We start from the raw sequence: 27535 nt of genomic DNA on the forward strand, positions 1-27535 counted from the left end.
CCTTTGTGAAGTGTGTGAGCTGATGCTTTCCTCTGCTCATGCTTTGTCTTCCCACTTTACCACATAGATGTCCAGAATGAATTTCTGATGCTTCCCTTTCTTACCATGTGGATTATATGTTTTAATGCTATATGGTTTTCATGTCTAATTATAGGAATTTCAATACAGACCCATGATATTCAACAATGCCTGGCCATTTTAGAGTACTATTTTATTTACTGTTCAGGTGACAGTGAAGTTAAATAGTAAAGATGTAATGAAATATGTTAAGTTTGGAGAAGGTAAAGGGGCCATTTAAAATTCCAGCCTGTAGGACATGCTATGATGTCATGTCTTCAAGTATTTGTTCCACTGGGCTGCCTTTGTGTCGGTGCCATGCTGACCTTGTCACTGTGGCTGTGTACTATGTTTTGAAGTTAAATAATGTGACAGTTCTTGCTGTGGGATGGTCTGTATGTCAAATGCTCTGATTGGTCAATAAATAAAACACTGATTGTTGGCCATGACAAGCAGCATGTGAAGATGCCAGTAAGCCACGAGCCACGTGGCAAGGCATAGATTTATGGAAATGGATTAATTTAAGCTATAAGAACAGTTAGCAAGAAGCCTGCCAAGGCCATACAGTTTGTAAGCAATATGAGTCTCTGTGTTTACTTGGTTGGGTCTGAGTGGCTGTGGGACTGGCAGGTGACAGAGATTTGTCCTGACTGTGGGCAAGGCAGGAAAACTCTAGCTACAAGTTCTGGCTGAATGGTTAGGAGTGCTATGACTGTTGCAGAAGACCTGAGTTTGGTTCCCAGCACCCATATCTGTTCTTTCTGCATAATATTTCTACAGTCTTTTGTGTTTTCATACAAATTTGATAATGGTTTTTTCTAGTTCTGCTATAAATGTCATTGGAATTTTGATGTACATTGCACTGAGTCTGTATATTACTTTTGTTAGCATGGCCAATATGCACAGTATTAACCCTGGACTATGGAAGGTTTTTCCATCTTCTTCTCTTTCATTTTTTAGCACATTGAAGTCTTTCTTGTGGAGGTTTTTCATCTCCTTGGTTAGGTGTATTATGAATGGACTATTTTTTTTTACTAATTTTGTTCTTAGCAGATTTGCTATTATATATAAATTTTGGTATCCTATAACTTTACTGAAAAGATTTACCCCATCCAAAACTTCTATAGTAAAGGTCATGGGTCTCTTAAGAAAAGAACCATGTCATCTGCAATTTGTATTCTTTTTAATGTTTCTGTTTTCTCATTGTTCTATGTAAGACATCAGGCACTATATATATTGAATAAGAATCAAATGAGGAGGGATCCTTAACTTAATTCGAGATTTGAAGAAAAATAGTCTTAGTTTTCTCCCATTTAACTTTTATTATGTTGAGATATATTCTATTTATTCCTAGTTTTTTCATAACTTTTATCATGAAGGAATGTTGAAGTTTTTCAAGTACATTTTATGCATCTATAGAGATGACCATGTGATTTATGTCTTTATTAACACTGTATATTACATTTTTTGAAAATGTTGAGCCAACTGTGCACTCATAGGATAAAAACAAATTGGCTTTATTATATGATTTTTTAACTTTTCATTATTCCAGGATAATTTCATACATGAATCCAATGTCTTTAGATCACATCCTTCCCCAATTCCTCCAACTACTACCAGATCACTCCACCCACATCCCCTTCCCACCTTTATGTCTTCCTCTTTCTTTAAAAAAAATAAAGATTTTTATTCTTTTAAAGTATGCGTATATGTGTATGTCTATGTGTGGGTGTGTACATAGAAGTAAAATACCCACTGATGTCAGTGGCGACAGATCCACTGGAGCTAGAATTATAGGCAGTTACGAGTCCCCCAGTATGGTTACTGGGAACCAATCTCTAGCCTCCAGCAAGAGGAATTAATGCTCTCAATCAATGAGCAATCTCTCCAACATCTTCCTTTTTATAGTAACTCATACTGTCTATATGCACATCAGTATAGGGTGCTGGAGTTGCGTGGGTACAAACGTTGTAAATAATTCTATTAAATGATAGCTGAAAAAGTTTTATTAGGACACCCCCTAGACTTAGAAACTTCTGTTGTATGTTTCTAATTTTATTTGATAACTTTTTAATATTTTTCCCAAAACTGTTAACAGTGTCCATATAAAATCATCAGTGAATGAAAATTTGGTGATATCGCCGGGCGGTGGTGGCGCACGCCTTTAATCCCAGCACTCGGGAGGCAGAGGCAGGTGGATCTCTGTGAGTTCGAGGCCAGCCTGGACTACCAAGTGAGTTCCAGGAAAAGGTGCAAAGCTACACAGAGAAACCCTGTCTCGAAAAATCAAAAAAAAAAAAAAAGAAAGTAAAAGAAAATTTGGTGATATCAATTGGAGGAATTGGTTCATATAGGCCCATCAGAATCATTTTTTTCAAGGTCACTAGAGACCGACATAGTACTTGGTCTAGTAGTTAAATTATCATCAGCTGGGAATTCCCTAGTCTCCTCCATTCTTGGTTTGACTTCTGATTACTTTGTTAATATTGCCTTCCTTTCCTGAATTTTAAATTAGTGAACCCAAAGCTCAAATACTCAAGCCTTCTCTCCTTCTCTCCTCCCTCCTATATGAACCAATATATTTCTGTAGCTTTAAAATACCCATTTTGATAACTAATTTTACATGTCAAAAGCCAGATTCCTTAAATCTACTTCCACTGAGCTGCTGATGCAAAAATCTTGATTTATCATCAAATCTTCTCAAGCTCCAACTCTACCTCCAGAATGGAACAATTTCTTGCTGCCTTTGCAAGCTCTCCTTCATTATGCAAGCTGCTACCTACCATACCCTACACCAAACAGATGCATTTACGGTAAAGTTTAATTCATAAATTAGGTATGACAAGATGTTAACAATAGCTAATAAAATAATTACAATGCTACATTATAATAAAAGCTATGTGAATGCAGTCTTTCAAAATATCTTGGTGCTGCCTTTATACATCTTGTGACCTTGTGAAATGATACTGTATCTGTGTGGCACAGTGAATGATATAGGCATCGTGACATAGCATCAGGCTATTACACAAAGAGTGCCTGAACACTGCACTGAAATAGTGTGACATCAGCCTGAAAATGAAGGCAACGTGACTAAAGATACATCGTGAGGATACACAAGAGGAAAAGATAATTCCCATAACAGATAAGACAAGGTGGGGCAGAGTCCATTTTTAACACACTACTCAAGATGACATGTAGTTTACACTCAGGAACTATTTGTTTCTAGAATTTCTGATTTAACAATTTTGGGTCAGGTAACTAAAACTATAAAGCAAAACCATGAAGACAACAGTTTTCATTATGTGGTTTCTCCTTGTGCTGGCTAATCGTATCTATGTCTGCTTGACACACAAACTGGAGTCATCTGAAAGGAAGGGACCTCAATTGAGAAAATGCCTCCATAAGATCAGCTGTAAAGTATTTCAACTTATTTTGGTCACGGTGTTTCATTGCAGCAAGAGAAACCCTAACTAAGACACTCCTTATTCTAACAAGTGTTATGGTTGATTTGGGCAGAAAAGTAGTTAAAGCCTCCTACCAACCTCATTCTTCCACTATCATCCAGCTAATTGAATCAACTTATTTACATTAAATCTAAACTAAATTAACTAAATCTTGACATTTTGCCACAAATGAGCTGGACTTCATAGGTACCTTAAGTCACTGCCAGTAATGTACTACATTAAAGACTTTATCATTTGTATTTCTTCATCTTAATTAGAATGTGTTAGTGGTGCATAAAGGCACATGCCTATAGACCTAACAACTGGGGAGACTGAAGCAAGATCACTTGAGCCCAGGAGTTCAAGATCAGTCTGAGCAACACAACATAGCAAGCTTGCTTCAAAAGAAAAATGAAAGAAATTAGGGTAACATTTTTAACTTTAGGAAATCCATAAGTTCAGGCAGAATGACTTTGAATGAATCATGGTTATTTTGTTCCTTTCTATGTGCCATCATATAGCTGTTATCTGAACCAATCCACTCAAATATTGGAGAATCTAGTCAAAATGTTGGTGACCTGGCCCATTGTCAATCGGTAAACATTCTTACATGTGGTCCCATCATACTGCAATCAGTACATACATAAATGCTTAAGTAGTTTGAATGTGTTAGGCATTCTCTGATCCAAGATGACTCAAATTATAAGAATAGATATTATTTTATAGTCAACAGGCCACATAAAAGGGACAGAATCAGTTGGGTGTTTTTCTCTAGTCCTCCATTGAGGCTTATGTGCTTTTCATCACCCTTTCAGAAAGTTACCATCTCACTTGAAGTTCTGTAATTCATGTTTCTTCAGTTAAGCAGGCTGTGTTGTTGTGTATAACTTATGGTTTATTTAGGTCTTTAGAGGCACCAACCACAAAAGCTTCTTCTCAATAACATCAGTCCCTTGAACTCGGCAACTTCCTAGTCACTGTTGTTGAAGCACTCTGTGTCAAGGCTGTGAAGAAATTATGTATTTTGTTCTTTGGAAATAATCTCTGTGGGGAGTGTCTGACTCTAACTGGTGTGACTGTTTATTGGTGTCCATCTTTCCTTCATTTCCTCCTTCCATCTTGCTATTCCATTTTACCTTTTTGTGCTCCTTAATTTTTGAATAGTCATATCATATTATTGTACTCAATATATGATATACTGATGATTGTGATAGATCATAGATATTACCTACTCTAATCAGTATTTTGCTAATTAAAGTGTTCCTTTGAATATTTCTTGATCTTAAAGGCTCTGCTCATTCTGTTTACCCATTGTTCCATCTGTCCTTTCAAGCTCTTATCCTGACTGAGTTTATCACTGGCTTTGTTCTCATAATCTAAGGAAAAATTCATGCTCTGTTTATTATTTTGTCTGTGTAATTTGGAGATAAATTCAGCATACTACTACTTCATAGTATAATCAGTTAAGGAATTTTTTAGTAATTTGAATGTGATTTTTATTACAATGATGTGTATTGAGAGGCATCATCACCTGCTTGTTTACCCATCAATAAGACATAATTGCTTTAGACTAGATTTTCAGATTTTGTTATATTGTTGAAATGTTCAAGATGAACGCGAATAGTCCATAAACAGGTTTTTATTGCTGAATAATATATATATGACTATCACTAGTGATTTTGTAGCCTCATTTCAATATCTATGTTCTTTTGTTTCAAATTATATCTAGCCTAATTTATTCTGAATGGCTCAGCAGGGATGCCACTCGAAGACAATATAGAGAGTTGTAAGCTGGCATGTTATAACCAAGTTGAGCTTAATTATTAGATAGTTTACATTCTAAGCTCACTTACACTGTGCATTTAGAAGCTTCAGTTTGATAGAAATATTAAATGCAGATTGAAGAAAGGAATCAGCAAGGAAGTATAGAAGTATAGTCCAGTTAAGGATCCATTACAGACTGCAGAAGTGGGTATGAGGCCCTGGTCTATAGAATGTATTTTTTCATTAGCATGCCCTTAAAACAGTAAGAGGAAGCAAAAGAGAGGCCATCATCCATCACTGGTGGGGTGCACAGTGGGACAGCTACTGTGGTGAAGTCTAGTGTTCTTCAGAAAGTTAAATATAGAATTACCATATGAGCCAGTGTTTCTAGTCTTCAGTATATTTCTGCATTGAAAACGGATGTTTTCATGGCAGCATCAGTCAACATAGTTAAAAGTTGCAAACAGTTGAAATGTCCCTCAGCAAATGATTTTTAAAGTATATCCATACTGTGTAACATAGCAATAAAAAACACTTTGACAAGCTACAGTATGAACCTTGAAATGTTATGCTGGCCTAAAGAAAGGAGACAGAAAAGAACATATGCAGTATGATAGGATATATGCAAGTAGGCGGATCCATGGAGGAGCAGGACTGATGAGTCAATGCTTAAGACCTACAGGCTTTCCTGTAGGGGTGATAGAAATATTTAAGAACTAGATAGTGATAATGGTTGCACATTGTGCTTATTGTAAATACTAATGAATCTTACATTTTTAAATTGTCAAAATGCAAGGGCTACAGAAAGAGCTCAGTAAAATGCTTGCCACACAGACAGGAGGACCTGAGTTTGATCCTCAGCACCAATGTAAAAGGCTTGTAATCTCACCATTGTGGAGGTATAGATAGGAGATTCCTGGAGCTTCTTGGCCACACAGACTGATAGATGGGGCTCCCAGATATGGTGACCCAGTTCTCAGTGAGACCCTGTCTCAAAACAGCAACCACAAGTGGATGTCTCCTGAGGTATGCCTGAGTTTGACTTCCAGCTCCCATGCACACACTCTACACACCTTGTACATGCACACATATACGCAAATATGGAAAAATTTTATGTGTATTTTGCTATAATTTTGACAGAACTCAAAATTGGGTGAGGTTTAAAAACAGCAATACTTAAGCAAAATTCACTGGTTTAAGTACTTGGTGGGAGCAGAAGTATTGTAAACCGCATAGGTCGTAGAGAAGGAAAGTGGCAAACTGTGTGTGCAAAATTTAATGTTTTTGATACCTCCGTGTGGTCCGAACACAATGATTGCTGAGTCAGGGCAAGTTCAAGGCCATTGTGGAGAATTTAGTGAGACACAGCCTCAAAGAGTGAAGACATGGCAGGAGAGCGTGGTTCAGTGGTAGAGCACTTGCCTGGCATGCACAAGAAAGACCCTAGGTTCAATGTCCAGCGAGGCATAAAAGAAAGAGGTTGAGCAAATAAAGACTGGACAATAAGGCTTGCGTTCTTGTCCATTTTATTTTCATTCTATCCCCACATCTAATCACAGTTTAAATAGTGTATATTTTTAATAATTCTCAATGTGTTTTTTTCGTCTTTTTCTTTCTTGATTGTTGAATGTGCAACATTTCTTAAGTTTACTGTGACAGCTTCCTGATGGTTTTCACTCTCCCTAAGTTACCCTGCTCCATTTTCTTCCTTATACTACAATCATGGCCTAAAAGGCTGTGGTGTTTGGGGTAAAGTCTAAATAAGACTCTTAAAAAATGGGAAAATATCCTTCCCCGCTCTTGTATCCAGTCCCTCCTGAATTTCCCTGTTAATAGAACACATCGTCTTGATTGACATACTTCCTTTTCTTAGAGTACCCTTTTATTGATCTGTCTGCACATACATCTTTTAAGACTCTGGGTCCTCCAAGAAACCTTCCTAACTCATCCAGTCTCAGATAAAGGTCATAGCATTGCTGGGCCTCAGTACCCCATGTATATCTCACAGCACTGGCTTCTCATTGTTTACTGGTTGATTCCTCTATGGGATTGCTGACTTCTAGATGTCAGGGACCAGATCTGTCTTCCATGACTGAACACGGCAGGTACCCAGCGAAGCAGACTTTAACACTGTCCCATGTATTACATGGTACTTGCAATAAATGTTGAATGAGAATATTGAAGACATAGAGGACTGAATAAAAGCCAAGTGAGAGCTGTCCAGCACAGACTGGTTTAAGAGAAAGTTTTCATGGTAGATGACATTTGGAATGGGCTGTGAGGCAGGGAAAATTTTTTGAGAAGTAGATTGTATTCAGTAACTACTGAAAAGTAATTTTGTACTAGTGTACCAGGAATACATGGTACAAATATATATATATATGTATATGTAAATATGTATATATATATATATATATATATATATATATTTTTTTTTTCCCAGAAGATTTCTGCAGTTTTGTCTGTTTTATTGTACTTTGTGTTGGGGATGTGGGTGGGCAGTGAACAGAGGAGACAGCACTGTGTGGAGGTCAGAGGACACCTCAGGTGTCAGGCTGAGCCAGGGTCTTTGTTGTGTGCCTCTGCAGAGCATCACGAGGCTAATGGGCCAGCCAGCATCGGGGAGTCTCCCGTCTCTGCCCCCATCTCTCCATGGAAGCACTGATATCACAGATTTACCACACTCAGTCATCTTCTGGAGATTCAAACTCAGGAGCTCACACTTGTACCCCAAGTCCTTTACTTCCTGAGCAATCTCCCTACTCACTCCTTTGTGGTGTGATTTACATGAAGCAACTGTCTCTCTAAAACTTTATCTAAAAGTTAACTGTTTTTTAGCAAATACTAGGAAATAGTACTATGGTCAGGTTTCAGGGAAGTTATCTGGTTTTAGTAACAATTAGGTCTTAAAGTTCTTTTTGCCATTTAGAAATAGCTTCATAAACTATTTAAAATGGTATGTTATTGCATAAGTCTCAGCAGATTCATTTTTAGACCTTTTACAATATTTCATTGTTAGATCACTTTGGAGATCTATTAATTATAGCTGGTAGATCCTATTCAGGCTATACTAAGAGTTAAAAATAGGGCTATGGTCTTACCCCTCCCATTTCTATACTATAAAAGACTAAAATAATAACATCTCTATTGCACTCAGAATATAAATAAATACTTCATCATTGTCTAATACTACATTTTTAAGTAGAAAACATTAAGATTGAAGTTTTTAAAAACACAAAAGTTACATGTTTGTCCCCTTAGGTGAAAGTTGTTTTTAATTATGTGAGTGCTAAGTTATTTTCTTTTTCTTCAGATGTACTACAACATATATTTTTTTAAATCAAGGCCCCACTTGCTAAGGTCTTGAAGCCTCTCTTGTCATATACAGAAAACTTGAAAATTCAGACTGTAGACTGCATGTTGCTAAAGTCACACAGAAAAATGTTTCTCTGTGGGTTCTTCTCAACAAAATCATATTTGAAGGTATATTAACTATGAGTTAAGAGTTTTTGTTATGTGTGGAAATCCTTTGTTTTAAAAGGTAAACCATTTTAAAAGTCGCCTACATTAACCTTTAACCTTGATCAAATAGTGATAGCTCCTGAGTTGTTTCAGGTTTGTGGAAGCTGCTCCTTATATTTAAGCTTTAGAAGTAAACATTTAAACCAGGGCTTAGAGCAAACTGTAGCCCAGACAGGGTGCTTTTTTTTTTTTTTTTTTTTTTTTTGTACAGCATTACTAGGACACAGCCTCACCCATCCATTTATGTATTATGTGTGGTTGATTTTGCAGTATCAAAATCATGTCTTCACAGCATGAGCCTGGCTTATGTCAAGGAGTTACCATCCAGAAGAGGGTGAGGGAATTTCTAAGGATAAGAATGGGGGGGGGTAGTGTCTGGGGGCTACAGATGTAGTTGGTGTTGTTGGGAACCTAAGGTAGAGAGTTCTGGGGCAACTTGGGCTCTCGTAACCAAAGATTCTTTATTGGCCAAGCAGATGCTGGGTATTTTGAAGCAGGCAGGCTAGTGGTGGCTAAACATTGCTTGTGTGGGATGATTTTTACATTATTGAGTGTGTAAAAAAAAATTGAACTTGGCTTCAGTCTCAACCTGCAGTGAAGAATGAAAGCACCCAGGGACCAACACATGGCAATCGTGGTGACTGAGAAGGATGGCCTCTGGAGTGATGGTTCTCTGTATCTTGGTTTAGGGGCCGACATTTCACAGGTGCATGCATTTGTCAAAACTTAGTGTATATGCACTGAAGATTTGGTCTTGTGCATTTCATTGTTGCATAAGTTTTAATTATGAGACAACTCCTAAGTGAATACAGGGCTCTAGTAAATGATACACATGCCCCAAAGCAATTAATGCTGAAATTCCAAAAAGGAAATGAATTAGTGAACCCATAGAAAGACAATTCTATGAGGGATATGATGAACCAATGTGATAAGTGTTAATGCTAGTGTCTAGGTCAGATTGTATGTGTATTTATTATAAAGTTATTTCAATTTTAAGGTATTTTCATAATGAAGTTCTAAGGAAACTGCTGTGTGCAGAATCATCAGTGAGACCAGTGAGGACACTGAGCCATAGATTTAAAAAAATATATCCTGAGTGAGGTAACCCAGACTCAGAAGGACAAATGTGGTATGTGCCTACTCATAAGTAGATACTAGATATAAAGCAAAGGATAATCAGGCAACAACCCACAACTCCAGAGAGGCTAACAGGGAAGACTCAAATAGGGATGTATGGATCAACCTGGAAAGGGGAAATAGATGAGATCTCCATGAGTAAACTGGGGATGATGGGAGGGCAATGGAGGGTAGGGAATAGGGGATGAGAACATAAGGGAATGGGATGGTTAAGCTGGAACAGGGAGGGAAGGGGAAAGCAATGAAAGAGATACCATGAGAGATGGAGATATCATGGGGACAGAGAGAAACCCGGTGCCAGGGAAGTTGCCAGGAATCTCCAAGGATGATCCTACCTTGAACTACTAGTAATAGTGGAGAGGGTGCCTGAACTGAATTGGACCAGAGATCAGACCAGTGAATAACCTGTCATCACAGAGCTTTTCTTCAATGACTGATGGAAGCAGATGCAGAGCTCCAGGAGTCCAGGCAAAGAGAGAGAAGAGGGATTCTATGAGCAAGTGCATCAGGACCATGAAGAGACAACCAAACCAAAGAGAACTCATGAAAATTGGATCAATGGCTGTGGAGCCTACATGGGACTGGACTAGGCCCTCTGCATGGCGAGACATTTGTGTAGCTTAATCTGCTTGGAGGTCCCCCTGGCGGTAGGATTAGAATCCATCTCTAGAGCATAAGGGGGCTTTTTGGAGCCCACTACCTATGTTAGGACACCCCATGCAGCCTTGAGACAGGGGGAAGGGCTTGGACTTTTCTGTACTGGATGCACCTCCCCATGGGAGGCCTTCCCTTCTTGTGGGTGGGAATGGGGGTGGGTTGGGAAGGGAAGGCTGGAGGAGGGCAGGAGGAGGGAAGAGGGGAATTGTTGATTGGGGTATAAAATGAATGAAAAAAATTCTTAATAAAAAAAAAACTTTGAGTTCCATGCTTCATAGACAACTGTCAGTCATGACTATAGAAACCTTTGTCTCGTGGCTGAGCATTGATTGACTGATTTGTTGTATGTGGTCTGTTTCAGAGACAGTCACTCTGCTAGCATTGACACCTGTGCATTTCTGTCGTCATTCATGTGCTCCAGTAGGACTCTGCTGATTGATGGGCCAGTGGAACTTAAGAGAGGCCTGCAGAGGCAGGAGAGGCATCTTTTCCTATTCAATGATCTGTTTATTGCAGCCAAAATCAAGTAAGTAACTTGTATATACTGCAAGTCATCATTATAAAGTTGAAATTCCTCTAACAAAGACCACATTCTCCTCTCGGTGCTTACTATAAGAATGTCTGGCCTGTATTAAATGACTAGTGTCATTTTTTAAACCAGTATTCATGTTTGTATGGACAGGGATGTTTTTGCCACATGCATGCAGTGCCCATGAAAGCCAGAAGAGAGTATCAGACCCCCTGGAACTGGGGTTACAGATGGTTGTGAGCCAACATGTAGGTGCTGGGAGTTGAAGCTGGGTCCTCTGAAAGAGCAACCAGTGCTCTTAACCACTAAGACAGTTCTCCAGCCCCCATAGCTATTATCTTAGAAAAGGTGCTTGGATTTTTTAAGTTTATTAAAGTGTTAGTTTAGGGTCCTGTTTGTACCATGACCTCAGTAAACATAGGAGGGGGTGGTGAGGAATGTGATGGTGTAATCCTTGCTTCTCTAAAGCCTACATCCTTATGGAAAGTGATGTGGCAGCTTGTATCTTTGTGTATGTATGAAGAATTGCAGATAGTGACCAATACTAGGAACAAAACTTAGATGCTGAAGTAGGAAGTAAAAGATAAGGGTGTGTGTTATGTACATAGTTAGGATAAAGAATTATTAAAGGATGAAAAGCAAGTAGCCATTAAAGACTTTGAGAGGATGAGCTAAATAACAAATTCTTACAAAACAGCAATTTGAAGCTATCAGTGTCTCTCATGCATTTGAGTTGGGAATCAGGATTGTTTAAGTGGGTGCTCTGACTCACGCTTCCTGACTGTGAGGCTTGCCTAGAGGACCCATTTGGAAAGTAGACCATCAGTTCCTCACTGGCTTCTGACTTCTTTTCATTTGCTCTTCTCCATAGTACAGCTCATAACATGGTACCCTGCTTCCTTCATAGTGAAAACTCTTTCAAAAGGGATAACACTGTCATTTCTGATCTGTGCTATTGACCACACAGACCTGGGTACAGTGCAGAAGGGAACTCCACAAAGATGCATCAGAAAGCAGAGAACAGTAGGGGACACTTCAGAAGCTTGGAACCACTAGGGAGTTTGCAATTTAATCTTCAGTTTCAATCAGGGAATGCCACAATGTGATTATATTTTTAAATACTTACTCATTGTGAACAATGGTTTGGAGTAAAGGCAAGAGTAGAAACAAAGCAACTTGGTCCCCTTTGTGCATCGCTCCTTCAAAGTTCTTGTTCATAGTATAAATCTCATTAAGCTTTATATCTTCTGTAGTAGAGGAACATGGGGCTTTGGGGAGGGCTGTCCATGTGCTATATCTTTGCTCTCATTGCAGCTTTTATTTACTCCAATGATTCTGAATGGTAGGAAATCCATTGCCCTGGGCATTCTCTTCATAGTTCTCAATGCCTTCTAACTACTTAAGCCTCAGACCCATCATGAGTATTAAATCTGTCAATTATGTCAAAATATATTGTATTTCAGTATCAAAGGTCTACAGAAGATTAGGAAGGAACTGCCAAAAAGCAATCACAGCCAATTTAAGGTAGCTTACTTTCTAGGTCCCTAGAGTTGAATGCTAATTGTGTTAGCTCTACTTTGTTTTGTTTTTGTTTAGGGTTTTTTTTTTTCTAGTTTAGGTTCTGGTTTTTTTGTTTGTTTGTTTTTGTTTTGTTTTGTTTTGTTTTTTGGAGCTGAGGATCAAACCCAGGGCCTTGTGCTTGCTAGGCAAGCACTCTACCACTGAGCTAAATCCCCAACCCCTCTGGTTTTGTTGTTGTTATAATTTTTCAGTGTTTGTAAGAATATACTAGAAAATGATTGGGGAAAAAAAACTTAAGCAAAATTTAAGGCAATCTGTGCTTCTAAAACCAGTCTTAACAACCATTCTTTTTGAAAGTGTATTATAAATTTCTCTGATCCTAGACTCATTTTCAGTATCTAAGATTGAAGAACTTAACATTTTATAAAACATATTTTTATATATATATTCATTGATATAATTTTGAAAGTAAGCAAGTTACAGATACTAAATTAACTTTTATGACAGAAATAAATTTAAGTTGGGTTTTGATCCAAATGTAGTACTCAACATATATACAATGTCAGTTTACAGATATCTGCTCCCATTAATGCAGGCGTGAGAGCTGAGTTTGCCCAGTGTTTCAGAGGCCTAAGCAACCATCCACATTGCAATCTGGTGTTCCAGGGACAGGAGATAGGGCCAAGAAGACGTTCTTTGCCCTCTCGTAACAAATAGAGAACTTCCCATAAAGCTCAAGAAACAAAATAACGAGAGCACCCATTTTGGTTTCTATCTCACTAGATATAACAACAACCTTAAGATAAAAAATAAAATAAAGCTAACTGACATGTGGACAGCAAGCTGCGTGGACGAGGTGGGGGAAGGCAACACGAACGCCCTGAAGTCCTTTGTCCTGGGCTGGCCCACAGTGAACTTTGTGGCCACTTTCAGGTAAGAACCACGGCTTGTCCTTAGGTTTACCTTGGTTAGACACTAGAACGATATCTAGGACAAAGAGAAATAGTTTTTACCAACTCCATGCCTAATTTTTAAGGAAAATACTCTGTTCTGTGTATTGAGTAATTCTTTCTTTGTCAGTAAAAGTACTCAAATGGCTGACTTTCCATATGAAGAATATTTGATTCTTATTCATAAGAATTAGTGATAAATACTGGGGACTAGAAGAGGAATTTACCTTGGGTTAGCTGGTGGGGTTTTGTTGTTGTTGTTGTATGTGTGTTTTTACCTTCTATGAAAACAATTGGAAGGAAAAGAAATTATGAAATCATGGAAGTAGAATAAAGTGATCTATCTAGGAACCATCCCATTCTTAATGTCTGTCAATTTGTTTGAAATGTTGAGACTTCAAGACTGATCAGTCTTTTCAAACCACAAAAAAACACCTTTACTGAAGCACTGTTTATAAATTAGCTCAGTTACGTTTAAATAACTTGTTTGCTCTCAATTTAAAAAAAAAAAAAAAGCTTTTGTGACACAGATAATGTGTCAAAAGTACTTTTGTATGTTAAGTTCTGATTTGCTATCTATAGAGATGTGGTAATCATAACCATATTTACCTTGTTAAAGAGTGTAAATTAGTTTCCCAAGACCCACATCTAGGCTGGCATGTGTTTAGAGAATGAATGAATATGGAGTATTTGTCTTTCAGCCTGAACATGGTTATTTGACTTTCTGGCTCAGGATGAGCTGATGAAAACTCATACCTGTGATTTTGAACAACTGTACAGCAGCTGCAGTATTGATTTCCATTTTAAAGAGTTTAGTGTTCATCACATACACGTGAAGCTTTTCATTCTGCGTCTCTTCCTGCTTTACCCCCAAACAACTCAGGCCTCGTTCTGAATGGGCATGCCATTCCATTCTGCTGTGCATTGTTGACCTGTATGGGATGTTAAGGATTTGTTTAGCAGACACACATTTTTGTGTCATTCTATTTTTTCCTTCCATGACAGACGTCTAGTCTGCTTGGTAAAAGGAAGCAATTTCCTGTGAGGGTGACCACATACTTTTAAGGGCCATTTTGCCTGGGCAAAGTATGGTTCTTTAACCACATAATAAAGGTTAATATTCCCAGCCATATCCTGTAGGTCTCAATATAATTTGATAAGAACAATTCACTTCTATAGTATCTATTTACCACCACCACCCCCCAAAAAAACCACATCTCTAATTGAATCATAAACATCTGTTAAATTGAGGAAAAGTCTACAGACTCCCTAACAATTCCTCCTCAAAGCTGCCCAAGTGAAAACAGAAATAGGAAAGACTGGGAAATTAGACTTTTCCTAAGGAGACACTGTCCCTAAATGTGATGTGTGGCCCCAAGTTGGCACCTAGAACAGAAAAAAAGACATTTCCAGAAGAACTGATGAAATCTGAAAAAAGTCAGGAGTTTGGTTATTAGTAAACACCATTGTTCCCTAGTTTTACACCTGAGCTGTGATGTAAGAGAGGAACAGTGGAGAAATGGTAACAGACTGAAAAAATTCAGAAAAAAAAAATCAGTCTTAACAGACTGACCGCCCTGGAGAAAACTGCTTAAAATTCTGAGCAAAACACAAACATCAGCAACTGCTTGAGGGCTCTGGAGAACAGAGTTGGGAGGAAGGGTATTAAGACCTGGAAGAAAGCACCAGCATGTACCAGCTTTGAAGATGATGTCCAGTAACTAAAGTTCAGTCTGTCAGCCACAGGTACTGGAATGAAAGGAGACACAAAGTAGTTCCCATTTACTGTAGCATTCACAAAACACTACCCAAACAAGCACAATCCTCTCCTGTGCATTTGAAAGCAGAATAGTGAGAACCACAGCCAAAAATGGGGCACAGGTAGACTTCATTTCATAATGTGGGTGCTAGAACACATTTTCTAGTCAGTATTTTATATAACTGAATCTAAAAAACCTCTTGAAGGAGAGTTACACAAGACAAGGGACTAAGATGACTCAGTAGTGAAGAGTTCAGTTCCCAGCACCCACATCAGATAGCTCACAACTGTCTCCGTAACTCCAGTTCCAGGGGTTCAACAGCCTTTTCTAGCCTCTGTGGGCACCCACATACATGTAGCATATATTCCAACAAATATACACACACAGCTTTTTAAGGAAAAACCTTCAGATGCCAAAAACTGTTAAGTATGAAAATGTTACATTCCATGATAAAAGAATGCATAATATATCATCTGATTGCCAATCCTGAAAGATTGCTTATATGAAGATAGTTAAGCAATAAAGTTAAAACAAATTACAAATATGAATTAAACATTTTTCTGGAACAAGGAATGTTTTCAGCTTCTATACAGAGACTAGAAACTTTTAAAAATTTGTTACTGACAGGCTCATATAAGAATAAATTGGACCGGGCAGTGATGGCGCATGCCTTTAATTCCAGCACTCGGGAGGCAGAGCCAGGCAGATCTCTGAGTTCGAGGCCAGCCTGGTCTATAGAGCGAGATCCAGGACAGGCACCAAAACTACACAGAGAAACCCTGTCTCGAAAAAAACAAAAACAAACAAAAAAGAATAAATTGGATGAATTTTTAAATTCAAACATCAAATTCAGCAGTGGCAGTAGAAGCATATTAATTGTATGTGCATTCATATTAACCAGAAGGTTTTAGAAATTAAAAATAAGTTTGCTTTGAAAAAAATCTACTAAATGACTATTTTGCCTTGTGTATATGAGATGAAAACAAAATGTTTCCTGACAGTAGACTGGTTTCTGGGCCAAGGCATCTCCATCCGTCTGCCAAACCTTGCTTTGATCTCAATATTAAGCGTACTTTCTATTCTTATAAATGACAACTTAAGCTGAAAATGACAAGCACTGGGAGAGAATCATTAGTCCAGTTTACAGACAGGAAAACTGAGGCTTCAGAGAAGTGGCTTGCCCATGATGATCTCACTTATATACATACAATTTTGAAAAAAAAAAAAATTCGTTTCCAACTCAGATATTCTTTCCACCACACAAGCCCCTGGCCCCTGATCTAATACCATTGGTGAAAGCAGTGGCATATTAACAAGCTCTGCCTTGGATTTAATAAAGCTGTCCTGAACTATGTGAGCTTTCCCGGGGGCTGGAATGCCTGTAGCATCTTCTAAGTGGTTATGTGAAGCTCACAGCATTCGTGTACAGCTACATACCAGCAGCAAGCTGTTGATACAGTCACCTGAGTTGGCAGACTTTCAATGTTGGCATCAACATTTTATATGGTTCATTTCTCTTCCGTTTTCTTTGGTTGCAGCTCTCCAGAACAAAAGGACAAATGGCTCTCTCTCCTTCAGAGGTATTTTTTCAGTGTACATATTGTTAACTTTATTAACCTGTGGTTAAACCAAACATGTTACTGCAGAGATGTACCCCAATAATGCCCCTTCTTCTCTTTAATGGAAATTGGTATTTATATGCAAAATAACCAATTGTTCAGGTTGTACACCAGCTGGAACATATGTAAAGAAAGTTATCTTATTACAAGTACTTCTTGCCAGGAAGGGGAACACTGGGGTCACAATAAAGAAATGAATTACCAATGTCTTCTCTCTGTGTAGTCTCCAAGCTACCAATTGGAGCTGGTCATTTGTTTTAAAGTGCATTTTAAGTCCTCATAATTGCAGGGTTTTATTCAAAGTGTCTCAGAAAATTGGTTATCATCCCTGCCATTGACTGTACCAAATACAACGGTCAATATGGGGTTATCAGAGGCAAAGTTCTCTCCTCCTCTTTTTCCCCCCTCCCCATAGGAAAATCAAGATTTACACCACGCCAGGCAGCTAAATGAGAAGTGTGAATTCATTGTACAGTAGTAGTGTGTAGTCAGGTGCTCCCCAGCAAGGTGGAGACCCGTTCAGAGGAGACAGGAAGGCTATAAGGACAAACCATCACTCATAGGTACCTTTACCTAGTCTCACCTCCAATACCACTTGTCATGGATGTCCCATTGTTTTGGGGGCCCATGCCTAAAGACCTGAGGGAAATTCCCTTTCAACCTGTCATATAATCTGATTGTGCTGAGTCTTTCATGTGTCCTCCCCACCACCACCAAAAAAGAGCATATAAGTATAGTGACAATATTATCAAAATAGGTTGGTTTTTTTAATGAGCCATTAGTGAATCCCATCTGACTCAGTGTTGTTTTGGGTTGTTGTTGCATTTGATTAGATACATCACTCTAGAAAAAGAGAAGGACTACCCGAAGAGCATTCCCCTCAAAATCTTCGCCAAGGACATTGGGAATTGTGCCTATGTAAGTGTTTTTGAGACAGAAAATTAAATTCCATGTCCCTGTATAAGGTAGAAAACATTGTGGATGAAAAAAAAAAGAGGCAGGCGGGCTGACAGACAGACAGTGTGTACTACAGAAGGCTGGCATTTGGGGTTACCATGGTAGGAGTGTGTGCATTTATGTGTGTCTTTATATGCATGAAAAGAAATGCTGGAGAGAATGAAGCAAGGAAAATTCATATTAACTGCAATATTGAACATTTTACATTGGCTAGAACACAGCTTGTCGGAAATCTCTTCTCCTGGCATGAATGTGTGTCTGGGTCCTCTCAGGAACAGCTGCTGAGGCACTGTAGGCACTCCACAGGAGACATTTGTTATTAAGTAGTTCTTCCCAACTTGTCACTTCAGTCGACTGATTCTGAAAACTCATTCTTTGAGTTCTTATGAATTAAATCCTGAGATTAAAGAACGGCTCTGATAGAGGTGACATTATGTAGGGATCACCATGTTTTTATGATAAACATCAAGTCTTCAGTAGTCTATTCTTTGTATTCTTTGTTGCTGAAATTGTAACATAAGAGCCAAACCAGTATCTATCATGAACAAGATGGGAAATTGTCTTTTCACGATGTTATGAGCTGTAATACTACACAGCAGCTCTTGGTCATAGTCACTGTGTGCATGCAAATGTAGTTCTTGAGAGTTCTGTTTTAGTTAAAAAAAAAAAGTTACACAAACATTCTGACCAACTCCTAAGATCCTGCTTTAAGGATATACTCAAATTTTTAGACTAAGAAACTCCCAGATCTCCTCCAGTAAAATAGAGAAAACAAAGACAAACCAAATCAAAACCCAAGTGTGTTTCTGCTTACTTTGATATGATTGGTTACATTAAGGATTTTCATGGTTCCAATTTTTATCACATTTAAGTATAGAAAACACCTGCTTAAAAAACTGATGTCCCACTCATTTTTGAAGAAGAGATTCGAGATGCAGTCATGGGTAAATCAAGGTACCGTGACACACTCAGGTTTTTCCCTGCATGAGTGTCAGTGAAGAGTCTCTTTCAGGGGAGTGACTCCCCAGTAGGAACGCATCCATGGAAATAATTCTTTTATTCTTAGCCTTAAGTTGTGTGTAGCTTGTTGACGAATTCTACTAAACTCAGAACATTTTTGGTTCTATCTACTTCATATTTCACTAGGCAAGAAGCACTGTATGGTGAAACTCATGAGTTCCATCCCCCAGAAAGGCTTATAGGGAGACACACTTCAGTAACTAGAGTGCTGAGCATGTTTATGCCCAGTGTGAGAACAATTGCCTTAGACACTAGCTATATGGGAACATGGTACTTCACTACACAAAAGAATTTATGGTAGAGTTTCTTTAATTGAATAGATGGACTTTCAAACGTGGGGCGAGGGGAGCAGAGCCTTTTCAAAAACCTGTTTTAGAATGAAGCCTGCCTTTTACCATTTTTATGCCACTCTGGTAGATGCCAAACTCTGGGCCTTCCCTCTCCTCCCTTTTGGGCTCTGAGACATTTTGGCATAATCCTTGGAAGTAAAAGAAAGTCATGAAATCAGTGTACATGCTTTTTCAAAAAACTGGTTCAATTACTAGTCTGCCCTGTCTGGTAACCGGCTCCTAGGAGAAAAATCTGTAGATGACAGACAAGTGATGGCTATCAGTGGGTCTCACCTTTTTCCTTTCCTGTCACTTTGTTTGCATTCATGCAACTTATTTGTACCATGCAAGCAGGCCCTGTGTTAAGGGGCAGAACACCAATTGCTAGTTTTTCTAATAATTATCATATTACTTACATGTGTGACCAAGTTAATTTTCAATAGCACGCCTTGTATGTGAGTCTCTCGGGGTCCAGTGCACTCTCCAGATACTGAGAGGCTGTAGTTGGTTTCTCTCCTTTTCATCTCAGACTGTCTTTCTGTTAGTGGAAAACTACGGTAGATGGCCCTATCCAGATGACAGAGTGGGATTCCTAGAACTTTCACTTTTTCATAGACTCATGTCTTTTAAGCCAGCGAAGGTCTGCAGCACAGCAAACCCCAGTGGCTCCAGTGCCCAACCCTGGAGAGTTCTTACTCGAAGTCTTAAATCCTTTTAGTGAGCAGTTCACATCCCGGTCTCTCTTTAACTGATTTCACAACAAAGAAATGAAACCCATACTGTGAGAACAGCACTCAACAGAACAAGGTCTGCTCTGTCCCTGTCTCTATGCCCACTGGGTTCTAGAAATGCACATGTAGGGACAGAACAGAGGAAGAGCCTTGCTGATGTGTACCTGTGTGTTTGTGACTGACTGGGACTGGGTTCAAGTCTTCTCACTCATGGAGCTTTCTGCAGCTCGATGGGCCACCTCAATTAAGAGAAAGTAATGCATTATTCATTGCCATAACCTATCAGAGAATGGAAGTGATCTATAATGAAGGGCTTGTGCTCCATGCTGTCCATACTTGGGATCAACAGTCACCTTGGGATAATCGCCTGACAATCATTTGTTCACCAGTGTTAAACTATTCATTTATGTCTATATTTTTTCTCCACAGTTTAAAACTATAACAGTAATGAATTCAGACACAGCAAATGAAGTTATCAACATGTCACTACAAATGTTAGGGATAACTGTAAGTTACTTCTGCTACATTTTTTTTTCTTTATATAACATGGTCTTGCTGTGTAGCCCAGGTTGGCCTTCAATGTGTGATTCCTTTGCCTCCACCACCTAGATACTCTTCTAAACTTGGATATTTTAGATTCAAAATAATATTTAGCAAATTAGATGTAAGTATAATCCCTTCCATTATGACACAACCAATAACAAAGTTACATTTACCCCTCAGATGTAAAAAAACAGGAAAGCTTTTATGTTAGCATGTGGATGCTGCTCTATTTTAACGCCTCTGTGACCTGAAGACATAATGGTTAAACTAGAATCTTAGAGTAAAAAGTATATGAGTAATAATGTGCATTTTCATTATATGTCCTGTACACATACACAAAAAAATTGGTGAAGGTTTTATAAGAAAATTGTGGCTTCCTTCACTCCCTTATCACTTTTTGACTATCCGTCACCTCCTTGATCATGTGATAGTGTTTTTATTCTAAGACTCAATCTCCAGATGATTACCAGTCCCTAAGGGTTTGCTCTGTAATACAATTTTTGTGTTGACTGGCTTCAAGTCCTAAGGTTAACAGCTGGTTCCTCTTAAGAATTAGTCAATAAAAACACAGCTTTGAATTCTGTCAAAGATCTGAAGAGCATTACTGAGCTTACCATGCCGGCCTATCTTGCTTTGAACCTGACCCTTAGTTTTTTGGGATGATTTTGTGAATGTTGTTAGTGGATATGATTGGAATATTGAGAATGAGGTCAGGGGAGGAGAACTGGAGAGCTCCCTTTGCCTCCCTGCTAGCACCCCATGGAGAGTTCCTCTATTAAACTATGGGGCTTTATTTTTTAAATGCACTGTGATATAAGCCATCAAGAGGCTCAGCTGTAAAGGTGCTTGCTACCAAGCCTGATGACATGAGCTCCATCCCCAAGAACCACTTGGTAGGAAGAGAGGACTAACTCCTGAATGTTATCCTCTGACCTTCACATGTGTATTGGCAAACATGTTTGTGTGTGTGTGTGCGTACACTCAAACACACAATAAATGTAGTACATTTTTTAAACTATATTGTGACATGATACACTTAAGACATCATATTACTGCTTGTTTTAGGTTTGCTCTTACCCATGCTACTAAGCCCATAATGACTCAAGGCAATCAAAATTTGGGATTAAAAAATCTGATTAGTAAAATTTAGTAATATGGTTAAAATATAATTAAATTGTATATGCACTGAGTAAAGTGGGTATTTATACATTGATTTCTAACCTACACAAACATACTTTGGAAGAGAGTGTACAGTTTTAGGTTAAGAAGGAAGATTAACTACTTCATGATGCATTTTTTTCTTGGGCTTCTCCTTTAAAGTCTGATCTGCTCATGCCAAAAAAAAAATTAATTAGGAATTGAGACTGTTTTACTACACCCATTCTAAGAGATATCGTACAATGTTTCTGACATTGCCTAAAATTGTTATTAGATTGTTCTTCTTCTGTCTAAAGGACAAGGTAGAGAAGAAATGATCTGTGTGTGCATGCACTTGTGGCCAGGAGCAATGCATGGCATGTGCAATAGCCGGAGCCCTCTATTAGAGGGCCAGGCCCTGACTTGGTAGCAAGTTAAAGGCAGAACAATGAAATGCTTCCAACAGACTTGGCTATCTCTATTCTAGTTGCATATAAGGATTTTGTCTTGTCCCTCCAGAAGGATTCAGCAAAGTCCACATAATTAGCATTATTTCTTTCAAGTGGGATTTATAGTATTGTTGGATTATATATCACTAGTGAATGATTTTATTGATTTCCATGACTAAGCCTGTTCTCTAGATAGAAGTCTTATCCTTTCTGTCCCCAGGACTGGGTGGAGTTCCTCAAATGTAGTCAATGCAGCTAACTATCTCCTGAAAGCCTTTTGGTCATTCCGCTGCCCAGAGGCTCTAAACTAAGCTAAACGCAGCTAAAAACTGGCCTTTCTGACCTGACTTTAGTATCACAGACAGCCGTGTTTATGGTTTTCTGGGTAAGAAGGTTGTCTTGCAGGGGCACATTGGATGTTAAGTCCAGTATTCTCTGAGACCATCAGACTCTCAGAAGTGAGAACCAGCCTTTTAGAACCAGAAAGTGAGTTGTTCCTTTGTGAAAGGGCTCGCTTAGGCTTTCACACTCTGTGGAACACTGGAAGGAAGAGTCTAATTCCACTGCAATTTGTGAGATCCTGGGTCAGCACAGGGGCTGTGGGCATGAGAGGACCCGGAGGGATGGACCCTGTTTTTAAATAGGATATGGCTACAGGAATAAGCACTACAATCCTCCAAACTATATGTACCCATGAATCGAAATAGCATAAAATGCCCAAACTCTCTCCTCATTCAGGACCTAACATGAAAGATTTGTTTTGATTATTATTATTATTATTTTTTTGTATCTCAAGGGCTCTGAGAGAGATTACCAGCTGTGGGTGAATTCTGGAAAAGAAGCAGCGCCGTACCCACTTATCGGTGAGTGCCTGTCCAAGTCTAAGATAGCACCCATGTTTCCTTTGGCTCTATGATCTTGAGCCCATGTTCCTATACCAAGTGTTTACTATGAGCTAAACAATGGGATCTTTTCTCTCAGGCTGCTAATGATTATAGTTGGGAAACATATTTTCCTCTTGGCTTTTTTACTTTACAAGCAGGTCTTGCCAAGCCCTTCATTGGGGGTTTCTTCTCCGTAAGAGAGCAGTGTATGTTGGAATTGGTCTTGATTTGTTTATCAGAGTCTTGAGCTGCCTGTTGTCTCTCCCACCCCTGCTCTGATGGCAAGGCTGCCTCCATACACAGAGTACTGGGTAGGGTACAGTGGTGCATTGTCACCGATCCCTGAGCACGGAACATCTGCAATGACCCAGAATTCCCTTAGCATCGTGAAGAAAGTGACATTAACCCATTTTAACTCCTAAAAGTCTTCACTGACTAGTTTTCCAACTAACTAGTAATCTCCTTTACTGGTTTTCTAGCCAAAATTCCATTTGTTTTCATGATTCTCATTTTTGCCTGAGAGACCATGCCTCACTAGGTAGTCTAGGCTAGCCTGAAATTCAAAACCCCACTGTTCTGAAGAATGCTTGATCATTAGATTATAACTTATTTGTTGGTTAGTAATTTCACTCTAACAAATAGGGCAATTAAAATAAGGTCTGGAATCTGTTTCAGATCCTAAAACAACTACAACAAGTTGTTAGCAATTTTAAAACACTCCTTACCTGTGGGATACTGTGCAATGTGTGTTATATGCATCATTTTGTACAATCCATTGTCAGTGAGATTACTCTTGAATGGTTGAGTGTTTCCGGTGATCTGAGTAATTAACACCAAACTTTTCTATGAGGTGTTTGTGTACTCTGATATGCGGTAAATAGGAATCTGCCATGCCATGCTGAGAGCAAAACTGATTCCCTCAGACAGGTTGGCTTTGAAATGCTGTCATGTGTTCAAAAGTGGATAAGCAACAAAGAAATGCCATTTAAAAATAAAATAAATATTTAAAATAATTTTAACACATTAGAACTAAGTAGATTGTGACTCTTAGGCATAGATCTACTTTAAACTTCACTGAGTACTGCAACTCTAAACTATGAAATTAAAATGTTCTGCTAGTATGATTGACAAAGCAGCGTGGACTAACTGGTCATCATTTTTATAGATTCGTTTTTAGTATTGCTGTTTTAGGGGCTGTGTTGCCTTAGTCTTAGGAAGTTGCTGTAATGTATAAATGTCAGTATCACATTTGCCTTGTATCCCTGTATCAGATGCAAAGGAAAGGCTTGCTGAGTTACATTCAGTGATTGTAGATGAAAATGTACTATCATTGCTTAAAGGATCTCTATCATGGCAGGATCGAAGGATTGTACCCCAGCAATGAGTTTACTTGGAGTCTAACCAACTAAACTCGGGTTATGGTCAGATGTACAGGATTCGGTTTTCCTTAGTTTGTCCATTCATTGTTACATCTGTCTTCTGAACCTACTACAGTTCTTTCGACTCTATGAACACCAGCCCCAAAGAGAGGCAAATCGGAGAAGCCAATCCCAGGGCTGTGAACAACTAATTATGCAACTAACAGAATAAGAAAATCGCTCCCACACAGATGTGCTAGATAATAGTGTGAATCTTTGGGGGGTTGGTGGTGGTGGTGGTTTTGTTGTTTTGTTTTGTTTTAGGTCCTGTCTTGCACTTACTATGGCACTCAGGCTGGCCTAAAACTCAGTGATTCTCCTGTCTCAGCTTCCCAAGTGTTGAATTTCAGGCATGAGCCATCACACCTTTGTACTAAATTTGTGTTGAGGAACACGAACAATGGAGGGGGGCAGTGCCTCGCCGCTCCATTGCCAGGTTGTAGTGATCCTTACCAGACAGGCGTCTTTGTCCCTATTTTCAAATGTAATGTTACCAACTAGTGTTTCCTTGTTTGATCTATACAATGCTTATATGGCAGCCAAGGTAAATATTGTCCATTATGGATTTAGAATACAGATCACCAAAGATTTACAGATCCTTTGGTGTCAAGGGAGAAAATAAGATACTCTTAAATACTCTTAGCTGCAAACCTAGAAAAGGCCAACTATGCAATTCATAAACTGGTGTCTACAATCCTTCTCTTTGAAGATTTTTTCATTCTCTCACCATTCGTCTGCTGTGAGCCAACCACTCTGATTTGGTAGAGCCACCTGCGATGTGCAGAGGCCCCAGTTGTAGACGAGGCACGTGGATCTTTCTGTGAACAAAAGGATTCTTTATCCCAGATGTCCCAGGTGTAAATCACTGTACACTCCAGTCTGCAGCACTTGCTGGTGGTGCTCAGTCAGCCTGAAGTCTGCATTTGGATTTCTCTCTTTGTAGGGCATGAGTATCCTTATGGAATTAAAATGAGCCATCTCCGAGACACTGCCCTTCTGACCCAGGGATCAAAAGACTCCGCCACCCCATCCCAGCTCCAAGAGCCTTTCCTCATGGAACAGCTGCCCCGAGAGATGCAGTGCCAGTTCATCTTGAAACCCAGCCGCCTGGCGACAGCCCAGCAACTGAGCAGTGAGTCGCTTCCCCTCCTTCATAGAACCCTCTTTCAGCAAAAGCTTGCATTCCTGAACACCAATTTAGTACAAAGGCAAAGACCCAGCTTCCACCCAGATGAACTTGCCAATACGAGTTTTCAAAAGAAAAGACGGGATTTTGGAAGCTGGCTCTATAAACTAAGCAATAGGCTTTACTGCCTTTGACTTGGAGACAAGGGACAATAATCTGTCCCCTCTCCCCTTTAACCTTGTGCCCACTGCAGTCAAAGGCACGGGTGATGCTGCAGGTGCTTCAATGCTTCCTTTGTGCTGTCGGACACTCCACTATGTGTCTCCCCCCAAATGATCACATTATAAAGGGAGCCTGTCTGTGATGGGTGTCAGAAGACTGTGATGCCCTGACCGGGATCTTGGTCCTGATAAGTATGTGAAAACTAATATGATTTCCACCGAGGTCTCCCCTTAGCCTACTAATCTAACATGAATTCCCTATGAACATAGCTGTCTCGTTGCTACCCCATAATAAAGGCTGTATTATGGTAACTGTGATGTTCAACAGAAGAGCATTATAATTTGCCCTGACCCAGGCTTGCACTAAAGTGCTCAGTCTGAAGCAAGACTGTGTGAAGAAACAAAAGAAAATTGAAACTCAAAAGTATAAGGGTGATAGGAAATTGATACTGTGTTTCTATGTCTGCCTTTGTCAGCTGGTCCAGTGAATAGTGACATTGCCTTCTGCTAATGAACAAGTTCGAGGAGTAAGAGGTTTAAAGAGAAGGCATGGACCTCGAGAGATCAGAGGCCACCCTCCCTCCTCCTGACAGCTTATTGGCATCAGCTGAGTGCCGGATGAAACTCTTCATCTGTGTTCAGTTACTGCAGCATTCATGAAAATGCGCCTTTTCATTTTTCTCCATTTCTGACCTCACGGCTGAATGACCCTACTTTAAGAAAAAAAATGTGTGTTCAGCTATCCAAACTTAGAAGGAAGTGACAAATCAGTACTTATAAAGGTTTCTCTTGCTTTAAGTGTTAATATTATGCATTGCCAAGGTCTTTTCAGTTGGACCTCCTCTAACCCATTTAAAATCTTTGATTTTTTTTCATACTAAAATACCTGTAAGTTTCTAAAATAATTGCAGTCATCAGGTGCAAACTCAGTTTTCATCCCAAGTTCTGCTTTATTGGGCTAAAAGGTGTGTTCTGTTGTTGCTACAGCCTTTGCTCATTACGCTTTTCCTGTCTGTAAGCCCATATTCCTCTTTCCCCTTGCCTACTGACTCAACTCCGTATTCTTCCTTCCCCTCACCTACCGAGTCTACCGATGTCACCATGTCCCCGCTACATCCGCATGCTTCTGTAGCCACACGTGGCCCGAACCCCATTGTTATCACAGTCTCTTTGCAGGCGACCTCCGCTCTTATCCCTCCCACTTTACTACATACCTATCTAGATGACTGCTGAGCACTCTGAAGAAATCATACAGCAGAAGGGCAGCTTGGCATCACTAATAACCAACCTCGAACAAGCACTCACACTGGCTGGGCAATCTGAACCACCCACTTTATACACATCTCCACACACACGTCAACCTCGCCACTGTCTGCTGATGACTTCACTGCCGTCTGCAACAGATCAGACAGCAGGTTTCCCAACCTCGCCAGCATCAAGCTGTGCAAACGTACTTAAATCTTATCCGTCATCATTTTCTCTCCTCTAAGAGTAAACTGAGTCTGGTATCCCAAGGCTGGATGGGCACACCCTTTGGTCATTTTGAGGTACTGCTTTGGGGACAATGATTTCAACCGCAAAAACAAGGAGGCCAGATACTGGTCTCTGTTCCAGCACCTGGGGCATCTTAAGTACTCAGTAAAATACTTGCTGACTGCATGGACAGATTAATGGCTCTTTTAGCAGCTGAATTTAAAATTGCCATAAGAATTTAACTAAGGAGAATATGCTCACTCTTCTGCCTTTAAACTCACGGTTTTT

At 39.3% G+C, this 27535-nt stretch overlaps 1 protein-coding gene and 1 long non-coding RNA gene across 6 annotated transcripts in view; one reads left to right on the top strand and one right to left on the bottom strand.

Moving 5' to 3' along the window:
* Arhgap20 (Rho GTPase activating protein 20) overlaps positions 1 to 27535 on the top strand; it is an 84812-nt gene that overhangs the window by 38576 nt on the left and 18701 nt on the right. For both annotated transcript variants that reach the window (XM_042280927.2, XM_006972322.4), the window contains exons 3-9: positions 10942 to 11106; positions 13414 to 13563; positions 16879 to 16920; positions 17793 to 17877; positions 20426 to 20503; positions 22922 to 22988; positions 25371 to 25559. In XM_042280927.2, the coding sequence (XP_042136861.2) occupies positions 10942 to 11106; positions 13414 to 13563; positions 16879 to 16920; positions 17793 to 17877; positions 20426 to 20503; positions 22922 to 22988; positions 25371 to 25559 (776 nt within the window). The remainder of the gene's footprint in view (positions 1 to 10941; positions 11107 to 13413; positions 13564 to 16878; positions 16921 to 17792; positions 17878 to 20425; positions 20504 to 22921; positions 22989 to 25370; positions 25560 to 27535) is intronic.
* LOC121830839 (uncharacterized) overlaps positions 12854 to 27535 on the bottom strand; it is an 82837-nt gene continuing 68155 nt past the window's right edge. For all 4 annotated transcript variants that reach the window (XR_006074096.2, XR_006074095.2, XR_013052742.1 and 1 more), the window contains 3 exons: positions 16778 to 16957; positions 14337 to 14512; positions 12854 to 13617 (listed from right to left, as the gene is read on the bottom strand). This is a non-coding gene — a long non-coding RNA (uncharacterized LOC121830839). The remainder of the gene's footprint in view (positions 13618 to 14336; positions 14513 to 16777; positions 16958 to 27535) is intronic.

Source organism: Peromyscus maniculatus, chromosome 7, assembly GCF_049852395.1.
Source record: "Peromyscus maniculatus bairdii isolate BWxNUB_F1_BW_parent chromosome 7, HU_Pman_BW_mat_3.1, whole genome shotgun sequence".
Lineage (NCBI taxonomy): Eukaryota > Metazoa > Chordata > Mammalia > Rodentia > Cricetidae > Peromyscus > Peromyscus maniculatus.